This window comes from Colletotrichum fioriniae (assembly GCF_027942845.1).
Source record: "Colletotrichum fioriniae strain IMI 355084 chromosome Unknown scaffold_10, whole genome shotgun sequence".
Classification (NCBI taxonomy): Eukaryota; Fungi; Ascomycota; class Sordariomycetes; order Glomerellales; family Glomerellaceae; genus Colletotrichum; species Colletotrichum fioriniae.
The window spans coordinates 954,692-972,535 of NW_027076846.1; the positions used below are offsets into that span (position 1 = coordinate 954,692).

General features: G+C 53.7%; 7 protein-coding genes across 7 annotated transcripts; 4 read left to right on the forward strand and 3 right to left on the reverse strand.

Moving 5' to 3' along the window:
• Nucleotides 1-2,798: 2,798 nt before the first annotated feature.
• On the forward strand, nt 2,799-3,845 carry N0V96_008315 (uncharacterized protein; the record flags this gene model as incomplete). Its single annotated transcript, XM_053192722.2, has 1 exon — nt 2,799-3,845. The coding sequence occupies one exon, from the start codon at nt 2,799-2,801 to the stop codon at nt 3,843-3,845; it is 1,047 nt and encodes a 348-aa protein (XP_053049662.2).
• A 501-nt stretch (nt 3,846-4,346) lies between these two features.
• On the forward strand, nt 4,347-5,411 carry N0V96_008316 (uncharacterized protein; the record flags this gene model as incomplete). Its single annotated transcript, XM_053192721.2, has 3 exons — nt 4,347-4,511; nt 4,590-4,874; nt 4,956-5,411. 3 exons carry the CDS (start codon nt 4,347-4,349, stop codon nt 5,409-5,411), a joined length of 906 nt encoding a protein of 301 aa, XP_053049661.1.
• A 265-nt stretch (nt 5,412-5,676) lies between these two features.
• On the reverse strand, nt 5,677-7,393 carry N0V96_008317 (uncharacterized protein; the record flags this gene model as incomplete). The annotated part of the gene is made up of 2 exons (XM_053192720.2): nt 5,677-7,199; nt 7,261-7,393. The coding sequence occupies 2 exons, from the start codon at nt 7,391-7,393 to the stop codon at nt 5,677-5,679; spliced, it is 1,656 nt and encodes a 551-aa protein (XP_053049660.1).
• Nucleotides 7,394-9,786: 2,393 nt separating this feature from the next.
• N0V96_008318 (uncharacterized protein) lies at nt 9,787-11,309 on the forward strand (the record flags this gene model as incomplete). Its single annotated transcript, XM_053192719.2, has 2 exons — nt 9,787-9,886; nt 9,961-11,309. The coding sequence occupies 2 exons, from the start codon at nt 9,787-9,789 to the stop codon at nt 11,307-11,309; spliced, it is 1,449 nt and encodes a 482-aa protein (XP_053049659.2).
• Nucleotides 11,310-12,108: 799 nt separating this feature from the next.
• N0V96_008319 (uncharacterized protein) lies at nt 12,109-12,720 on the reverse strand (the record flags this gene model as incomplete). The annotated part of the gene is made up of 1 exon (XM_053192718.2): nt 12,109-12,720. One exon carries the CDS (start codon nt 12,718-12,720, stop codon nt 12,109-12,111), a length of 612 nt encoding a protein of 203 aa, XP_053049658.2.
• A 927-nt stretch (nt 12,721-13,647) lies between these two features.
• Nucleotides 13,648-15,166, forward strand: N0V96_008320 (uncharacterized protein; the record flags this gene model as incomplete). Its single annotated transcript, XM_065758294.1, has 3 exons — nt 13,648-13,940; nt 14,412-14,713; nt 15,081-15,166. The coding sequence occupies 3 exons, from the start codon at nt 13,648-13,650 to the stop codon at nt 15,164-15,166; spliced, it is 681 nt and encodes a 226-aa protein (XP_065613049.1).
• A 972-nt stretch (nt 15,167-16,138) lies between these two features.
• N0V96_008321 (uncharacterized protein) lies at nt 16,139-17,326 on the reverse strand (the record flags this gene model as incomplete). Its single annotated transcript, XM_053192716.1, has 1 exon — nt 16,139-17,326. The coding sequence occupies one exon, from the start codon at nt 17,324-17,326 to the stop codon at nt 16,139-16,141; it is 1,188 nt and encodes a 395-aa protein (XP_053049656.1).
• Between the last annotated feature and the right edge of the window lie 518 nt (nt 17,327-17,844).

Below are 17,844 nucleotides of genomic sequence, written 5' to 3' on the forward strand. Positions count from 1 at the left end.
AACCCAAAATTCATAACAGCATGCTACGGCAAGATTAGAAATAGCAGGATCGTGAAGGGAGACGGACAACTCAGTGGACACTCCCATTGCGTTTTACTATCTGATCAACTGCCGCGCTCCACGCAAAGCAGATAATTCTGATCCACATCACTAGCACCTACAGTCACGTCCCACGATAAGCAGCCCGTATGACTCGTAAAAGGCCCCCTTTCACTCTGAGCCTTGTCAATTTCCACACACACTCGCAATGAATAACATAACGTGACAACGATCCGGTTCTGTTCCTGGAAGACATTGCAGCACTCGCCATTCGTCATCCTGGCTGTCGTCCGAGCGCCAGCCAGGCACTGAGCCCCATCAGGAAACCGGCAAGGACGACAGGATTGTAATGGATGAGAACAGAGTATGTTTTTATCCCAGACTCACCCCGCCACCCGTGTCCTTTTCCCCAGCGAGATGGTCCGTCCTCGACTCGGACCCAAGTTTGTCGACTGCTTCGACACGACCAGCCATGGACGACCTTCTTCGCGACTTGTCTAGTCGCCAAGAAGATGGCAGCTTATCAATATCAGATTTCAATACGGCCCAACAGAGGGCATTCGGGGTCAATGGGTCACTGATCATCATCATAGTCTTCGTCATGGGCGTCAGGTTATACACAAGGTTCTCCATCACGAAATCCATTGGGGCTGACGACTGTACGTGTCATTGGGACAGCTTGTTAATCGTGACATTCTTGCTAACTAGCGCAATTCTGTAGTCATGATGGTTGCCGGAACCGTGAGTATTATACTCTTTCCAATACGTCAAATTTTATTTGACTGAAACAATGTAGATCGCCGCAATTTTGCAGTCTGTTTTCGTCATGAATTCCGTGAGACACGGCCTAGGAAGAATCAGTGAGCTAGACAATACAAGGCCCAAGTTCCTTTTGCTAATTAGAGACAGGAGCTGAAATACCGTTGAATGAGTGGGAGCCAATGTTGCTGGTATATTTAAACAAATCCTTTCTGGGTCTCGCGGTAGGGTTTCCAAATATGAACGAGAACTCGCTAACCCCGCTCCCCTGTGCAAAGTCGCTCTATATCTCCCGATTATTCTTCGCCGTCGGCAACGTGCTCGTCAAAGTCGGCCTTCTGTTATTCTACCTGCGCCTCGATAATCGACCCAAGATGCGATGGACGGTGTATGGACTTATGGCGGCAGTGATCGGATTGGGAATATGTCACTTCGTCATGTCCGCCATCGAATGCAACCCTGCCGAGGTATTCTGGACGTCCAAGGGGAATCACGAGATCTATGCGGAATTCTGCATGCCGGCTGCGGTGCAACAGGCATTCTGGGACGCCGCCGGGATAATCGTCATTGTCACAGACATTTGTCTTTGGATATGTCCGATTCCCATGATTTGGGGCTTGCAACTACCACAGGTACTTGGACCATGAACACGCCTCTAGAGTTCCTCTCATCTGCTAACATGCAATATCAGCGGCAAAAGTGGGCGGTGTCGGCAGTATTTGCGCTAGGAGTTGTTTGCGTCGCGGGTGAGTCGAACTTTGCTGACACGGACGTCCAACCGACTTCTGGAACATGGGCAACTGACCAGTGCGTACAGCTGGCTGCGTTCGCTTCTACTACGTCCGACAATTAGCCAACGAACCCGAAATATACCGACAATTCGCCAGCTCGCTTATCTGGTACGCCGTTGAGCTCTACGTCGCCATCTTCTGCGGTTGCTCTTCGGCACTGAAAGCGTTCTTTAAAACGTTCTTTCCTGCACTGCTGGGCTTCTCTTCATGCAAAACAAAGTATCCGTTGGGGAGCAATGGTAAGGAAGGACAAGGGAATGGGACGAGATCTTCGTATCCTCTACAGAGCCTACCAAGCCGACATACCGGATATAAGGCTACCATCACGTCGGGCGGTAGAGGGAGGGAAGAGGAGACGTCCATTGGGAATGCATCGAGAAACGACAGTGAAGAGGCCATCATACACGGGGCCTCAAAAGGCTGGGATTCCCCCAAGGGGGTGGAAGTGCAACAGAAGATCACTAGAGCTTCTACTGATTCGAATATGAAGTAATGAAGTACTTACTTATGCAAAGTAGCCGGAGGAAAGGCGCCAAAGCCGCCCTGGAGGGCATCTTTATATGAATAATGTACCTACTTTTTTACATGAATGACATGATTCCCTCATGATTTTCTAGAGACCTAAGCTACTTTTACCAACTCGAACTTATCTGCATGTGGCTTTGCCAGTGCGGGAGCTCGAGCGCTTTTAGACGTGATCAGAAACCGAATTCCGGGTTGCTCCAGCTCCTGAGTCCCACTCCGCTCCCGAAACTCCGCCGATTCAATCTCCGCATTCGAACCTCGACGGCTTCCTATGAGGTTAAAACTCATGCCGCGAGGCCCGCGAGTGCTAGCGCCAACTCTAGAAAGCACAGGCGCCGGCGACGCGCCGTTTGGATTAGTAACATTGTCTCCACAGCTGCATGTCGTGGTTGGCGGAGTTGAATTGAGTTTCCCAGGGTTCAGTCGACATGCCTCGCGTGTAAGTCGCCAGCTTCGTCGGGTTCGGAATGAGAATGCGAAAGTTACGATAACTACGACGGACATGATGAAGAGCCATTAGAAAGCAAAGAAATTCTGATGACAATGACAAGACACATAAATATCTTGTTTCAACCCCGTGTATGCCTTCTAGATCTTAGACCAACTCACCAAGTCCTCCTCCCTCACTCTTGATCTCTCACTTACAACTATCCCAAGGAACGAAACATCTGTAAAAAGCCCAAAATGTCTAAATACGCTGAAGCCTTCCAGAACCCCAAGGGGCCAGGCGACGCTCGCCCAACAGCCCTTCAAATCATTCGAGACGAAGGCCTCGTTGGTAAACTCACCGGCAAGACCATCCTCATCACCGGCGCAAACCAAGGCATCGGCCTCGAAACAGCCCGCGCGCTCTATCATACCGGCGCCGCCATCTACCTCGGCGTCCGCAGCCGCGAAAAGGGCGAAAAGGCAATCGCAGACATTACCGCCTCCACCAAGACAGAGACCTCCGGGTCCCTAGACTTCGTGGAAATGTCCCTCGACGACTTTTCCTCAGTCCGCAAAGGCGCGCAGGACTTTTTGTCCAAGAGCAACGGCAAGCTCAACATCCTCGTCAACAACGCAGGCATCATGGCCCAGACAAAGGTCATAACGGCAGACGGCTTCGAATCGCAGTTTGCCACGAACCACCTGGGCCACTTCCTCCTCTTCCAGCTCCTGAAACCTGCCCTCCTCGCCTCCTCAACCCCGGAATTTGCTTCCCGCGTCGTTGTCGTCTCGTCCATGGCCCACCGCGCCAGCGACATCCGCTTCGAGGATGTCAACTTTGACGAGGAAGGGTCGTATGAGCCGTACACGGCGTACGGCCAGTCCAAGACAGCCAACATTTATTTCTCCAACGAGGTTGAGCGGCGCTATGGGGCTTCGCGCGGCTTGCACTCCACATCGCTCCATCCGGGCGCCATCCTGACCAGCATGGCTGCGTCGCAGAACGTCGACGTGGACGCGATCAAGGCGAATCTGGGAGAGGAGACGTTCAATAAGCTCATGAGCATGCTCAAGAACCCGGAGCAGGGCGCCGCTACCACCGTCTACGCCGCCGTGAGCAAAGAGTGGGAGGGTAAGGGCGGGAAATACCTCAACGACTGCACTGAGGGCGGACCTGGTGTCGGCGGATTCACGCCGGCGACGACGGACCCCGGGTACGCGTCGTGGGTTTATGATGAGGCGAAAGCTGCGCGGCTGTGGAGGGAGTCGTGCAAGATGGTTGGCGTCGAAGATGATGCTTAGCACCTTTGTCCTGTGATGATGGGGTTGCCATGGGTTGACAGGGGTTGTCGTGGGTTATCCGAGTGAGAAGTCTCAGACCCTTTGTCTGGCTTCCTCACTGGGCGTCAGCACTATGCACATTTCGGTGGTCGCTGTCAGAAAGGTATGCATGTCGTAAGCGGACGCCAATGCCATGGAAAAAGTAGAAACTACCTTAGCACTAGCTATTGGCCAACATGCGATAGACTTAACCCAAATCTCACGTCGTCCGGGCTTTCAACCTGCCAAGTGCTTACATGTGGGCAACCGTGAGAATCGGCTAAGATGATCCCCGCATGAGCTTTGATGAACCGACGGGATGGCTTAGGTTCAACGTACATGCAGTTAGCCAGAGCAAGATTCTTTCCCGCCGATAAAAGCTCTTCGTCTGCCACCGGGGAGCTACATTTTTGTTTCGTGGTAAATCTATAGTCAACCGGCTCTTTCATCAGCATTTTCATCTACAGGCTGAAGCGTGTCAAGATGGCTTCCGACTCTATGCCACCAGACTTTTACGTCAAGGCCCTTCAGTTCACAAAGAAGGTCTACAGAGATGAATATCCAGCCATCAAACCAGAGAACTCTGAGCTCTCCCTTGCCGGCAAGGTTGTCATCATTACCGGCGCGAGCCGCGGCATCGGTGGTTGGGTGAGTCTGCTTGCACCCTGGAGATTTATTATCTAGCCGCTCTCCGTCTATGAAATTTTCCAGCTCACAAGTTCCCAGGGAATCGTGCCGGCCTTTGCCAGAGCCGGGGCAAAAGCCCTCGTCCTCGTGGCCCGGGACGAGAAGAAGCTGTCAGACGTCGCGGCCAAGGTCAAGGAGCTCAACGCCAATGTCGAAACGCTGGTCTACCCCGTCGACATGACAGATGAAGGAGGCATCAAGGCCCTCTTTGAGAAAGTGAACGCGACGTACGGCCACGCCAACGTCCTGGTCAACAACGCCGCCGTGCAGACCTCGCTCGAGCTCATCACAAACAGCGATCCAAAACTCTGGATAGAAGACTTGGTATGTGGAAAGCCCGAACATTCCCTCCCGTCCCCGATAAATATAAGAGCAACCTCCTCGCTAACTCGAAAACAACACCAGACCACCAACATCAAGGGAACCTTCTACCCAACCTTCCACTTCCTCAAATCCCTCCCCTCAACCGCCCACGGCCACATCATCAACATCACCACGATCACCCACTGGGTCGTGCCCACAATGAGCTCCTACATCATCGCCAAGCTTGCGACGCAGCAGCTCAACGCCCACGTCACGATCGAGAACCCGGACAACGTCACCACCGTCTCGGTGCACCCGGGCATGGTCCACACCGACATGACCATGGACCAATTCCGCCCCTTTGCGCACGACACCCCCGCTCTCGTGGGCGGGACGGCCGTCTGGCTTTGTTCGGACAAGGCGCGGTTCCTGAATGGGAGGTTTGTCGCGACCAACTGGGATGTCGAGGAGTTGGTGGAGCGGAAAGGGGAGATTGAGGAGAAGAGGTTGTTGCAGGTTGATTTGAACGGGCAGTTTGGGGCACAGCAATTTGAGTGAGAGTTAGTTCAGCATGAGAATACTAGAATACTTGGGCTAGGATCATTCATCGCCGATGAGTGTAGGAAAGTGATTCAAAAAGAACATGTGATTAGTCTAGATTCATATCCAGCTCTATGTCTATATCATGAGATCTACCCGAAAATCCCTAAATATTCTGCGCCATGCAATGCTCCAGGGTATACACTGACAATGATGGTACAACAAACGAACTCTATATACCGAAACCGATTCCCAACACTTTTTACACAACTCATAAACCATCTTAGGCCTCAGACCTAGGAGGCCACTTGACACGCCTCTCGGCGCGGACGTACAGGTTGTTTGGCCGGATGAGCTGGAACATGGGGTCGTACTCGACAGGGCCCTCCTGCGCCAAGCTGAACTTGTAGCGGTAGATGAGCTTGGGGAGGAAGACCTTGACCTCCTGCAGGGCGAAGTTGAAGCCGATGCACATGCGCGGGCCGGTGGCGAAGGGGATGTACGAGGCGTTAGGCCGGTTCTTGACCTTGTCTGAGTCCCAGCGGTCCGGGTCGAAGCGGGCCGGGTTGTCCCAGACCAGATGGTTGTTGTGGATGTGGTGGATGGCGGGGATGCAGATGGAGTCCTTGGGCAGCTTGTAGCCGCCGGGGAGAATCATGTCCACCTTTGAGGTGCGGGCGGGTTGGTAGGAGGGGTTGTGGCGGCGCTGGGTCTCCTTGATGTACTTGTCGAGGAAGGTCAGCTTCTGGGTGAGGTCGGCGGTGATTTGGGTGTTTTCGTCGAAGCCGTTGTCGATGAGCTCCTGGAGGAGGCGTTCCTGCATGCCGGGGTAGGCGACGATGCCGTAAAGCAGCCAGGAGAGGAGGGAGGAGGTGGTGGTGAAGCCGGCGCCGGTGGCGACGACGAGGGGCTCCATGATACGCTCCTTGGGCAGCTTGTTGCCCTTGCTGTCGCTGGCGCGGAGGACGTAGTCGACCATGTTGTCGGCCTGGAGGGCGGCCTCCTGCAGCTCGAGGTTCTCGACACCCTTGGAGGCGTTGTTGATGGACTCGTTCATCATCTCGACGATGCGGCCACGGGCGTCGCGCAGGCGCTGGGGGTCGCCGAAGGGCAGGGAGGCGTACCAGCTACCCATGGAGGTGATCTTCTTGTTAAGCTCGAGGGACTGGGCGATGCGAATGACCATCTCGTGGGGCGGGGCGTCGACGGCGGTGAAGTGCTTGAAGTCCATGCCGAGGACAAGCTTGCCGACAGCCTGGGAGCCGAGCTTGAGCATGTAGGGGTAGACGTTCCAGGCCTCCTCCTTCTCGTCGAGCTCGTCAAAGACCTTGAAGGAGTCCTCAATAGTGGCCTGCATGGTCGGGGCGTAGTGACGGACGGCCTTGGGACCGAAGGCGGGCGGGAGGAACTTGTGGACCTCCTTCCACTCAGGGGTATCTGTGTCGCCGAGGAAGACTCCGGATTCCTTGTTCTTGATAGGGAACAGCGGGTGACCGGGGATAATGTTCTTTGTGAAGAAATCGCTCTCGGAGAAGAATATGTTGGCGATGGCCGGGTCGTTGGTGTGGTAGATGACGGAGCCCATGTTGGTGGTCTTGAAGATGGGGCCGTACTTCTCGAAGAGGCGCTGGTGGTTACCGAGATGGTCGGGGTAGACCTCAAAGTAGTTGCCGATGAAGGGCAGACCTGAAGGGCCGGGGACTTCGCGGACGGGGTGACCGTCAATGGTAATGGCGACGGGGCCCTCGGCGGCGAGGACATCGGCGACTGTTGTCAGAGCCTCATCTCCGGAGACGAAGCCAACGCCTTGTAATTGTGTTAGTTTGGTGTCAAAGAGCTATGGCATGGCAGGGCGTTGGGGACTTACCCTTGTGGTCGACGACGGCAAAGTGAGAGGCGGCGAGATGCTGGAGGCCCTCCTCGTCTGTTGAGGCGGGAATCTCGAACTCTGTTACGACTGAAGGGTCTTCACCCAACAGGTGGAAGCGTTGTGATGACATGATGTAGGATGTAATGTATGGATAGAGTGGGAGGAGCGCACGAATCTGGAGACGTCCAAACGATTGTATTCAGGATGTATGAAGTAGCAATAGTAACGTAGATAAGACAAGTCTTCAACTCCAAAGGTTGCTGGGCTAAAAGGAGGGGGATGCAACGCGTTGACGATATATAAGAGAAAAAAAGAGATGGCAATCAAAATAGTACGTACCTATGGAACATCGCAATATAGCGCAGCTTATCCAATCCCATCCCAGGCAATGTCAATTCTTTTGGTGGGAACACACAACAAACACACAGACCGAACAGCTGGCCGATGAGTGACGAGCGAAAGAAAAAGTGGCCTGCCGAGGTTCATCTCAAGGTCCCCTTGACCCAAGGGCCATGACTTACTTCATGGGCGACGCTCAAGTCCGAAAAAAAACAAGCGGGCCGTGAAGGTGAGACGAATCCATTCAAGTGTCGGCTCCGTGGCCGGCGTGGAACAGTGGAACACGGCGAAAACAAGCAACAGACTCGTAGGTTCCAGACTGCAAGTGCAGAGTCAAAAAAGATGTGGGTGCGGACGGAGGAGAGCCGCGGTTCTGGCATGATGACAGCGGAAATCTGAACATTCGCGGAAGGAGGATGGTGCAAGAGAAAAATCGGAGATTTGGAGCACGTTTGATGCGCCGCGATAGGGCTAAACAAGGGTGATCTGCGCCAGAGGCGTCCAGGTGCCGAGGCGAAAAGGCCAGGGGTGGATGCTTGGCCTGAACTTTTCGTGCATTGGATGATTTGATAAGCTCCAAGATGGTGTTTCTCGAAGGTCGGAAGTTCGAAAGGAGGGAGGCCACACTCACAGAGGGAGGTACCGTAGGACGAAAGGGTGAAGAGGAAAGTTGCAGAATTTTGCAGAAACAGGGGGGGGACAGAGTGGGAGTCGATCGTGGCTGATTTAGGTACGTACCGAGGGTTCAAGTGGCTCCGTCGCCGTTTTGTCGCCGCTCAAGTCCCGAAGTCCGTGGCCTCGGCTCGATTTGTGCCACCTACGTAATCACTGCCCGTTTCCATTGGACCACGCACCCACGAGCTTTGGTTGAAAATGGCATGATGCATCCAATCATCGGCCGTCTTCTTCCGGATACCGTCCGGTTGCGGGTCTCTTGTTATTTTCGTCAGTTCTGCCACCCGGCCCCTGAGACCGAACCGTTAGTTACCGTACCATCATGCTATGCCACTGATTTCTTCGATAACAACCTTGAGGGTACGAATTTCCAGTGCAGGAACGAATCTCGCAGTTGCTACCTTAGCGTTAGTGCACTAGGCAGAGCCGCGGCTCATCTCTTGGCTTTTCCGTAGTCTACAATGTAGTATCCCTATCTGTGTCTGTGATGGTGTCGGCTTTACACTTTCTTGTCCTAGTTCATCTCTATTTCACTTTAGGCTTGGCTGATTTGCACTGTCGATCGCACTTTTTTTTTCTGCCTCCCTCGTTCTCGCAAACCGACACTCTAATAATTCTGCCCTCATAGCACGTAAGAATACATCATATGGAGTACGCTGAGTAGCTATAGCAATGATGGGAAAGAAGGGAAACGACTCGCGCATTTCTCTGAAATCAAGGCATAAACGTCAATCAAGTCATCAACCCGCTCATCCTGTCGGGACCGCCGAGGCACATCGCCGTAAGTGGGTCCGGGTCCCGGCATCCAATCCCGTGCCTTCGCTTTGTCAGTCGCGCCCCCCACCCGCCGACCGCCGGCCGAATCTTTCCAGATTCATCTCTTCTGCTCATTCCAAATGGATCCCAATCCTAGCTTCTAATGGTCCCAAGCTTTGGGAACGATTTGGAGCTTCCGAAAAGAAAGCTCCATAACTTCGTACCCTGGGCTCCATAGACTTTATCGCGCAGAAGAACGCGCGCAGGGTCCCCCGATGATGCCCACACTTTATCTCTGTGCCTCGGCATCTTTGCCCTTCGGACTTTACCCTTGCTTCCTTTTCTGTTTTTCGGTCTCATTCTCATCCAATGCAAAGTGAGGTGTATCTTCTGACGAGTGACGGCGATTATGGATTTCTCTTGTAAATTGTGGATATACCTAGGCATCTTTTTCGCTGGCAAATGTCACCATGGCGTCGCCATCTTTCGATAAATAGGAACACTGCACTTCTCCCCCGTTCCGAAGCCCGGCCCTCTGGAGCAAAAGGGGTCCTTCTGTTCATTGTAACCTTGTCCACACATCACGATCGACATCGAATCTTTCCCATTTCTTAGATAAGATAGTAAAATTCTCTTTTATATCATCAGCGCGACACAACTCTGCGACAGTGTAACAATACTACCTCTCACCCCACCCCCTTTCCCATCTTAAAAACATCTCTCAGAGATACCAATACCATATACACATTCACAATGGCGGCTACAGAGTCAACAGCAGGCCCCGAGTTTACGGCCAAGGAGGTTGCCGCGCACAGAGAAGCAAACGACTGCTGGATGGTTATTCACGGCGAAGGTAAGCCCAAAACCCCCCCAATTGCATTGCCCGAACTTGTCCAAAGACCACCAGACTAACCCGCCAAACAACAGTCTACGATGTCTCAAAGTACCTCCACGACCACCCCGGTGGCGCAGATGTCCTCGTCGAGGCCGCTGGCGTCGACGCCTCAGAAGCCTTCGACAACGCAGGCCACTCCGAAGACGCCTACGAAATCATGGCCGACTTCAAGGTTGGCAAGCTCAAGGGCGTGAACAAGCGCTCCGCTCCCAAGGCCGTCCGCCTCCAGCCCAAGGCCGCCCCCGAAAAGAAGACTTCCTCCGCCTCCGGCTCAGCAGCCCGCGTCGCTTCCCATGCCGCCGCCGCCGCCCTCTTCATCGGTCTCGGCGCCGTCGCCGCCCGTCACGCCTCCTCCACTCCCGCCGGCCAGGACGCCATCGCCGCCATCCAGAGACTCAACATCCAGTTCCCCGCATGGCTCTCTTTCGGCAGCGGCGCCGCCCGCTCCAAGCGCACCGGCTTCGGCTTTATGGAGGGCTTCGCAGTCGCCTCGGCCTTCTTTGCCGTCGCGGGCTCCATCGCCGCAAAGGAAGCCTCCAAACTCCTCCACTACGAGCTCACGCCCATGCACTACCGTCCGCACAAGAAGATCCCCAAGGTCGCCAAAGCAAACCCCCTCAACCAGCGCGGCTGGCTCGACCCCGTCTCCTACCACCCTCTCCCGCTCGTCGAAAAGACCCTCCTCGCCCCCAACGTCTACCGCTTCGTCTTTGAGCTCCCGACCCCGACCACGGTCCTCGGCCTGCCCATCGGCCAGCACGTAGCCATCAAGGCCGAGATCGACGGCAAGTCCGTCTCCCGCTCCTACACGCCCACCTCCAACAACGCCGACCTCGGCAAGCTCGAGCTCGTCATCCGCTGCTACCCCGACGGCGCCCTCACCGGCAAGTACCTCGCTAACCTCGAGGTCGGCGACGAGGTGCAGTTCCGCGGGCCCAAGGGCGCCATGCGCTACCGCCCCAACCTGGCAAAGAAGATTGGCATGCTCGCCGGCGGCACGGGCATCACCCCCATGTACCAGCTCATCCGCGCCATCTGCGAGGACGACCGCGACACCACCGAGGTCAGCCTCATCTACGCCAACCGCTCCGAGGCCGATATCCTGCTGCGGGACGAGCTCGAGGCGTTTGCGAGAAAGTACCCCAAGAACTTCAAGCTGCACTACCTCCTCGACTCGCCGCCCGAGAACTGGGCCTACGGCACCGGATACGTCACGCAGGAGATGATGGTTGAGCGGTTCCCCGCTCCCGGTCCGGAGTCCCGCGTCATGCTCTGCGGCCCGCCTGGCATGGTCAACGCGGCCAAGAAGTCGTTGACGAACCTCGGCTTCGAGAAGCCTGGTGCCACTTCCAAGATGTCTGATGCCGTTTTCTGCTTCTAAGCTGCTTCGCTTGTTGGGGGAATGACATAGAGAGATACCATGGGAAGTTATTATTATCATTGTTTCGGAAATATTTTTTTCTTCTGTCAATATTCATGGGTTGCATCGTAACGGAGTCGAGGAATGGGTGCATCGGGGTTGGTGTCTGGATTGATGACATCCCATCTGTACCATTGGTGATACCTGCCTGTAATAGACTACAACATCTCCTTTGTCATCTTTAGAGATAGAAATGAACAACCACAACAAATATTTAAGCTCCATAATTCCTTATTCCTGAACGCCCTGATTGGTCGGCATTCCAGGCTCTCACAGTCTTGCCAAACCTTTCTCACTCGCACTCCTGGCTGGATCCCATTCTGATATGCCACATGTATGATGCCAGGATGAACTGACTTCCCTCCGGTGTCCCTTCTTACTCCTCGAACCCCCTGATGATCATCGTTTGATGCAGTGAGAGAGGCGAGAAATCGTACCAGCTTCGCCAATGAAGCAAGGTTTTGTCCTTCGCCCACCTTCGTAGTCCTAATTGTGGATGTTCCACAGTCGTGGAACCGTAGAAGCATTGCGGGAGGCCTCCGCTAATGACTCCTCGTGCTTCGAAGTAATAATATCCCGCAGAGAAGAGCCATTTGTTTTGGTGAATCTAAACCTTGTCTGAGGCACCTGAAGGCATGTTATCTTTGGGAAGTCGAGGCACCCATTGAGAATCCAGATGGTGAATGTAAAAGGCGCTGTTGACGCGCCGCGCCGCCGGCTACCGCCGGCTACCGCTGGCTGCTGTTGGGATGTTGTGCCATCATGCCTCATACTGCTCCCAAGGCTTCTTGTTGCGGGCCTCCTCGCTCCTCAAGTGTTCTCTTGTCACCATGAGAGCTTTGCCCAGTCGATTCTCACCCCAGTGTTGACGATGAGACATGGCGTGTTTAGCGGTATATCCAATCCCCCAAACGCGATCCTTTGACGCAGCCTCGCAGAGCAGACGATCGCCTGTGGATAACAGCTTTCGGCCTAGGTGCGCATTCTGTCCGAATTTCGCCTTGTTGCCCATACTGGCGACAGTACTCTTGATCTGATCCCAACTTTCGTTCGTGAACCCACTGACGTTTTTGCCTAGCCTCTTCTGTTCTTTCGGACTACTTGTCGCTAGGATTAGATCTTGTGTCGAAACATCGTGGAATCTTGCGGCTTTGCAGTACATCATGAATTGCTCAGCGCAGTTGAAGCTGATGGTCTCATCAGGGTTTGTCTCGTTTACGGTGCGGCCAACAAGGTCGGAGATCTCTGCCTTGGATACTGTGAAGCTCGACTCGTGCCATTGGCAGAATTCTCCCCATTCTGCATCAGGCATGTAGAAGAACAGTGGTTTATCAGCCTGACTGTTTTCTGGCTGAGTACTTGCTCTTGGCATTGTGGCGTTATAGTTGTTGTTTCTGGTCGTGATCTCCGTTGCGTTGTCCTTGGCCTCTCTCAGGGGGTCAAAAGCAAAATTGAGTAAGTCGGCAAGGCAGGAGAGATTGAAATTAATATGATTTCTTCTTTTCTGTTCTGTTTGACATTTACCTAGGAGGGGCATGTCGCCATCTTATAGCCTTACACAATGAATGGCCATCCGGGTAACTTGATATTCTAAATAATTCGGAAATAGCTTTCAAGACTACAGCGTACCACGGTACTTTCCTCTTTGAAAAGTATATGTCCAGGCGCAGTCTTTCGCCTCAAATCAGGACAACCACGTTAGTTCCGCTCAGTTACTTCAAGGACCTAGAAGGCACGAAAGTAAATAGGGCTGCACAAAACAGTCACGTCCCACCCAGCAACTGTGAGTAGTTGGATAATCTACACTACAAGACTTCCTCTTTCTTAGGCAACGCGACCCATGTAACAAAGGGCCAATTCTGTCCAAGATGTATCCAATTGCATATCGTGACTTTTCAATCGAGTGTCGCAGCGCATCATGGAGCAAAAACTTTATCAGATTGATGGAGGAGAACATCCATATTATAATATTATGTACTTCGAAACTTGCAATCAGACAGCCAAGCCCGCGATCTTCTCTCGCTATGATTTCGTCGATAGACGCTTTTCCGCAGTAGTTGTACGAGTGACCTCAGCTCCGAACTTGCCTCCATTCATAGAAAGAGGCCTCACCTGTCGATTTCCCATCCACTCCCACGGTGACTCAGGCGGTGATGAGTGCCGATTGTTGTACGACGTCCGCGTAAACCCAGCTTCAACGTCATACTCGCGTGAAGTCGGAGACACCCCGCCGTGAAGCAGCGGCACCTCGCCGCTCGTCACCCTCCTCATCTCCGCAATCGTCGAAGGCCGCAGCGTCATGCTCTCGTCCCGCGGAATCATCCTTCCCCCCCTCGACGTCGTCCACGTCCTCGCCTCATACGACAGCTGGAACTCCATCGTCTTCATGATCCCTGAGGACGGCGGCTCGGTCGCTGCCCCTTCTGATGATATCGTCGATGTCGTAAGCGTGGTATCAGCGGTGTTACAATCAAAGCCGCCGCCGCTGGCTGCTGACCCGCGCCGTAATGGAAAGGCCCATGACGCCCGATTCCTCGGCGGCGGCACCGGCCGCATCTGGTGTGCCTGTGGGCCGGAGGAGATCCGGGACTCGTATGAAAAGTCGTCAAATCGCAGGCGTAGTACGTCGTTTTTGGATGTGCCCCCGCTTCGAAACTCATGCTGCCTCCTCTCTGTTCTGTCCGGTAGCGCCATTGAGCCGTTAGTGATTGTTGGAAGGTCCCGTGTTCGCCAGATGCCCCTTTCGTATCCCCGACGTTGTCTTTTCCCCAGAATGTGTCGAACCAGCGGGGACAAAGCCGGCGCACAGGCTGCCGCTATGCCAATACCGGGCTCGATGTTGCTCCAGATGGCTAGATATGCTGTGTCGCCTTGGGCAAGTAAGTAAACGATCAAGCATGGCTATAGGGGAGCTTTCTCGAGACATACGAAGAAAGTTTTCCTGGTTGAGCAGTGCTGGAACAGCTACTGCGCGCACTATGGTAGCAATGCTCGCTCTAAACGAGACAGGAGGTGATTAGTAAGTCTAGAAGCTTTTGTGTATGCTAGTAAAGAAATAAACAGAGCGACAAACATGGACGCGAAGCCTAGCAGCAGAATGACTAGTAATTTCGTCTTCAGACGCATCTGCAGCGACCAGACAATTAATAACGGCAGAATGCCAAACGTCCAGTCCGCGAGACAGTTCAAAATGGCGAGGGTGTATGTGCAGCCAAGCACGACGCTGTCTGAGAAGCAACTGCCTGGTGTCCGAGGGCCCACGTCCCAGAATACGTTAAGCGGTCTGCACTGGAAGATGACCAAGATGAAGTACAGTGATCCGAAAAAGAATGTCGAACAGAGGAGTATCCGAAGTGTCCAAATGTGTAAAGGTACAATGGCGATGCTGAGCAACAATAGGCCAACGCAGACTTTCAAGAGTATCGTAGTTATCAGATATAGGAGTTCGCCGGCGAAGAAAAGCTGCAGGTAGAGTATCAGCTCCCTGAGGAAGAGCTCCAAGCTTGTCATTTCACTCTCGAGGAGTTATCTACACATACCTGAAGAGCTATCCTTCTGTCCTCTGGCGAAAACTCTACTGCATCATGTCCAGACCCGTGAAAGACTGCCGCGATATCCGTTAGAAGGTACGCGGTGAATGTGATCTGGACCAAGCATATGAGCTTGTCATCGAGAGTGAAGACCCGTGTCAGGAAAAGCCTCGAGTAGATGCGCAGCGGCACTGCAATCCAGGTGAGGCAGAGGCAAAAGATGGCGACCGCGAGGACGCGACGAGGTCGGTGCGGGTCAATGTCGACGTCTACCATGCCGCGACATGAGGTTGATCGTACCTGATGATTGCCACTGCTGCATCAGGGAAATTGCGGCAGAGGCAAGAAAGGATGATCAGAAAGAGAACAAGGTAAGAAGATCTAGGGAGCCAAAGCCGGCCGTCTTCGATGGCATGCGATCCGTAGGGACGGCACCCTAATGAAAGAAGGTCGGGGTTACGCAAGGGTCGGAACCATCCTCTCTCCTGGATGCGGGGAGGGGGGGTCCGCTTGAGCTAAAAAGAACATAGAGACACGTCCAGATAGAAAAAATAGACTTTGAACCGGCACCTGGCTCAAGCTTTTGGATCGGCACCACGCCCAGAGGCCACGGGCCGGGTGTTGACGTCGGAAAGTCTGATGGACGTGGATACTATCTCGCCTTCTGAAGATCAGTTATCCACATCTGGACAAAGGGTGTTCCCAATGGGATCCAAATGGGTACTCCTCATGAAACGTGGGATAAGCTCACTCAAAGCTTGAGCTAATTACTGACAGATGGGAAGAAAGAGGCATTGGCGCGTGCTCCTCCAAGCCCAAAATGCGATGTGGCATTGTGGGAAATGCGACGATTCATCCAAAGTCACTCGGCCTGCCCGTTCTAGTCGTCCCTCGTATTCCCCTCACCTCCATCCAATGGGCTTCTCAGTCGGTTGTTTTGGGCTAATGTCGTGAATGGTCTAGGTTTTGTCGAGCCTCTAATGCAGTTGCAAACGGCGTAGCACGGAGCAAACGCAGAAATTCCAGGTACGCTGCGGCCATGCATGACGATCAGATGGAATGTGGGGGGATGCCACGGATCATGTCACGAAAAAGACATCATAAATGATATGATTGAAGGGGCGAAGAACCCATGGTTTGAGACATTTACTTGTCAGCTTTCCATCTTGGGACGGTGGCTTGAAGCATGAAGAGATTTTTGGGTTCTAGTCTATCTGGAAATTCGACGGAACAGGCAATAAATACGAACTTGCACTGGCGTCAGACGATCTGGACCTTTTGCCCCGCGCGCGACTTTTCTCTCACAACCTCTGATATCGAGCTTACGTCCAGCTCAGCCACGCCGCGCAGTACTGGCGCGTCTCCAAAGGTGCCAAAGTAATCAAGGTCATCCACTGCCTGTTTCTCAGGCATGGGCCAGATACGATTGAATGCGAGATACGTCGAGCCAGATACGAGACATCCCACAAACCAAGACAACTGGTAAAGTCTCGTCCACCCACCCCAAACTTCGCTAGGTACCGTAGCTCTTTGCGCTAAACCAGGAATGAACATCCAGGCTCCGAATACCCAAGAAACGGCCGCCCGCAGATTCCAACCTCTGGTGTACCAGTAAATGCTGGCGGGTGAGTCACCGTACAAGTCGGTGAGCTTCATGGTCCGCTTGCGGATAAGGAAGTAGTCGGCAAACATGATTCCCATGAGCGGACCGAGGAAGACGTTGAAGCTGCCGACCACGGTTAAAAAGTTGCTGGCGCTGTTAAGCAGGGACCAGGGCTGCATGACGAAGACGAAGACGATAGTGAAGTACCCTCCGCGGCGGATCGTAAACCATCGCGGTAGCAGCGCGGCTAGATCGATACCCGCGACTACACAGTTGGAGGCAACGACCATGCCAAATTGCGATAGCATGAAAGCGATACTGGCGAACGCGACCCCAGCTCGGGCGCCGGAATTGGCCTCGTTCTTGCGTACAGCATCGAGGAAGGCGTAGGGCTGCCACAGCAGCTTCCCTTCGTTGGGGTAGAGCGTTGCCGCGCACGATGTGCAGATAATACCGATACGGGCCACGATGATGGTCCCCAGAGGCACCATGATGAGCTGAGCGAGGACTTGGTCCCCTGGTTTCCGGGCATAGCGGGTGTAGTCGGACTGAGACCACATATGCGTAGCGATACCTCCAATATTTGCCGTAATCGCGGCTACGAAGGCCCAGCCCAAGTCTCCCCCTTGCGCAGGCTTGATACCAGAGACCTTGCTCACATCTGCAAGAAGGGCACCTCCACCACTTGCACGAGTGGTGGACCAGATCAATAGCACAAAAACGGCTGTCGCCACCGTGGTCGAGGCGAAGAGGAACGGCTTACGATAGTTTTCTGGGCTGAACCACATCAATGGCAGGCAGAGCAGGAAGTACAGGATGAAGGAGATGAGGTCATAGACTTTCATCGTCCCGTCCGCAAGCTCAGAATCCAAATTGAGGTATGATGGCCAGATGCAGGTCAGGAGGACCCTCAAGCATTGGCTCCCATACCACGTGTTGGTGGCTGTCCATACAAAGGATAAGAAGACTCGGATGGCCTGGTCGCGAGATTAGCTCACACAGCCTCAAATCTTGTTTGCACTGGGCAAGGTAAGGTAAGATGTGAGGTCTAGACTGACCATGGGAAACAGATAACCCCATACACCCCAATTTTGCTTCATCCAAAGCGGAAACCCGATATGCCACTTTGCGCCCGGATGGCCTCCAGCAATGCATACAAACCCAACAAAGGTGTAAGCGACGACGACTGCAACCATGGATTGCTTTAGCTCCATCAGCTTACGGATCATCGCCTCAAATTATCTCGCGGATTAGGCTAAATCGCTTACCCAGACGTTGAGTCCCAAGGAGATCAAGGAAGAACCCGTCGTCCAGCCGCCAACATTGAAAGATCCGGTGACCATCCATAGCCCCAAAAACTCCC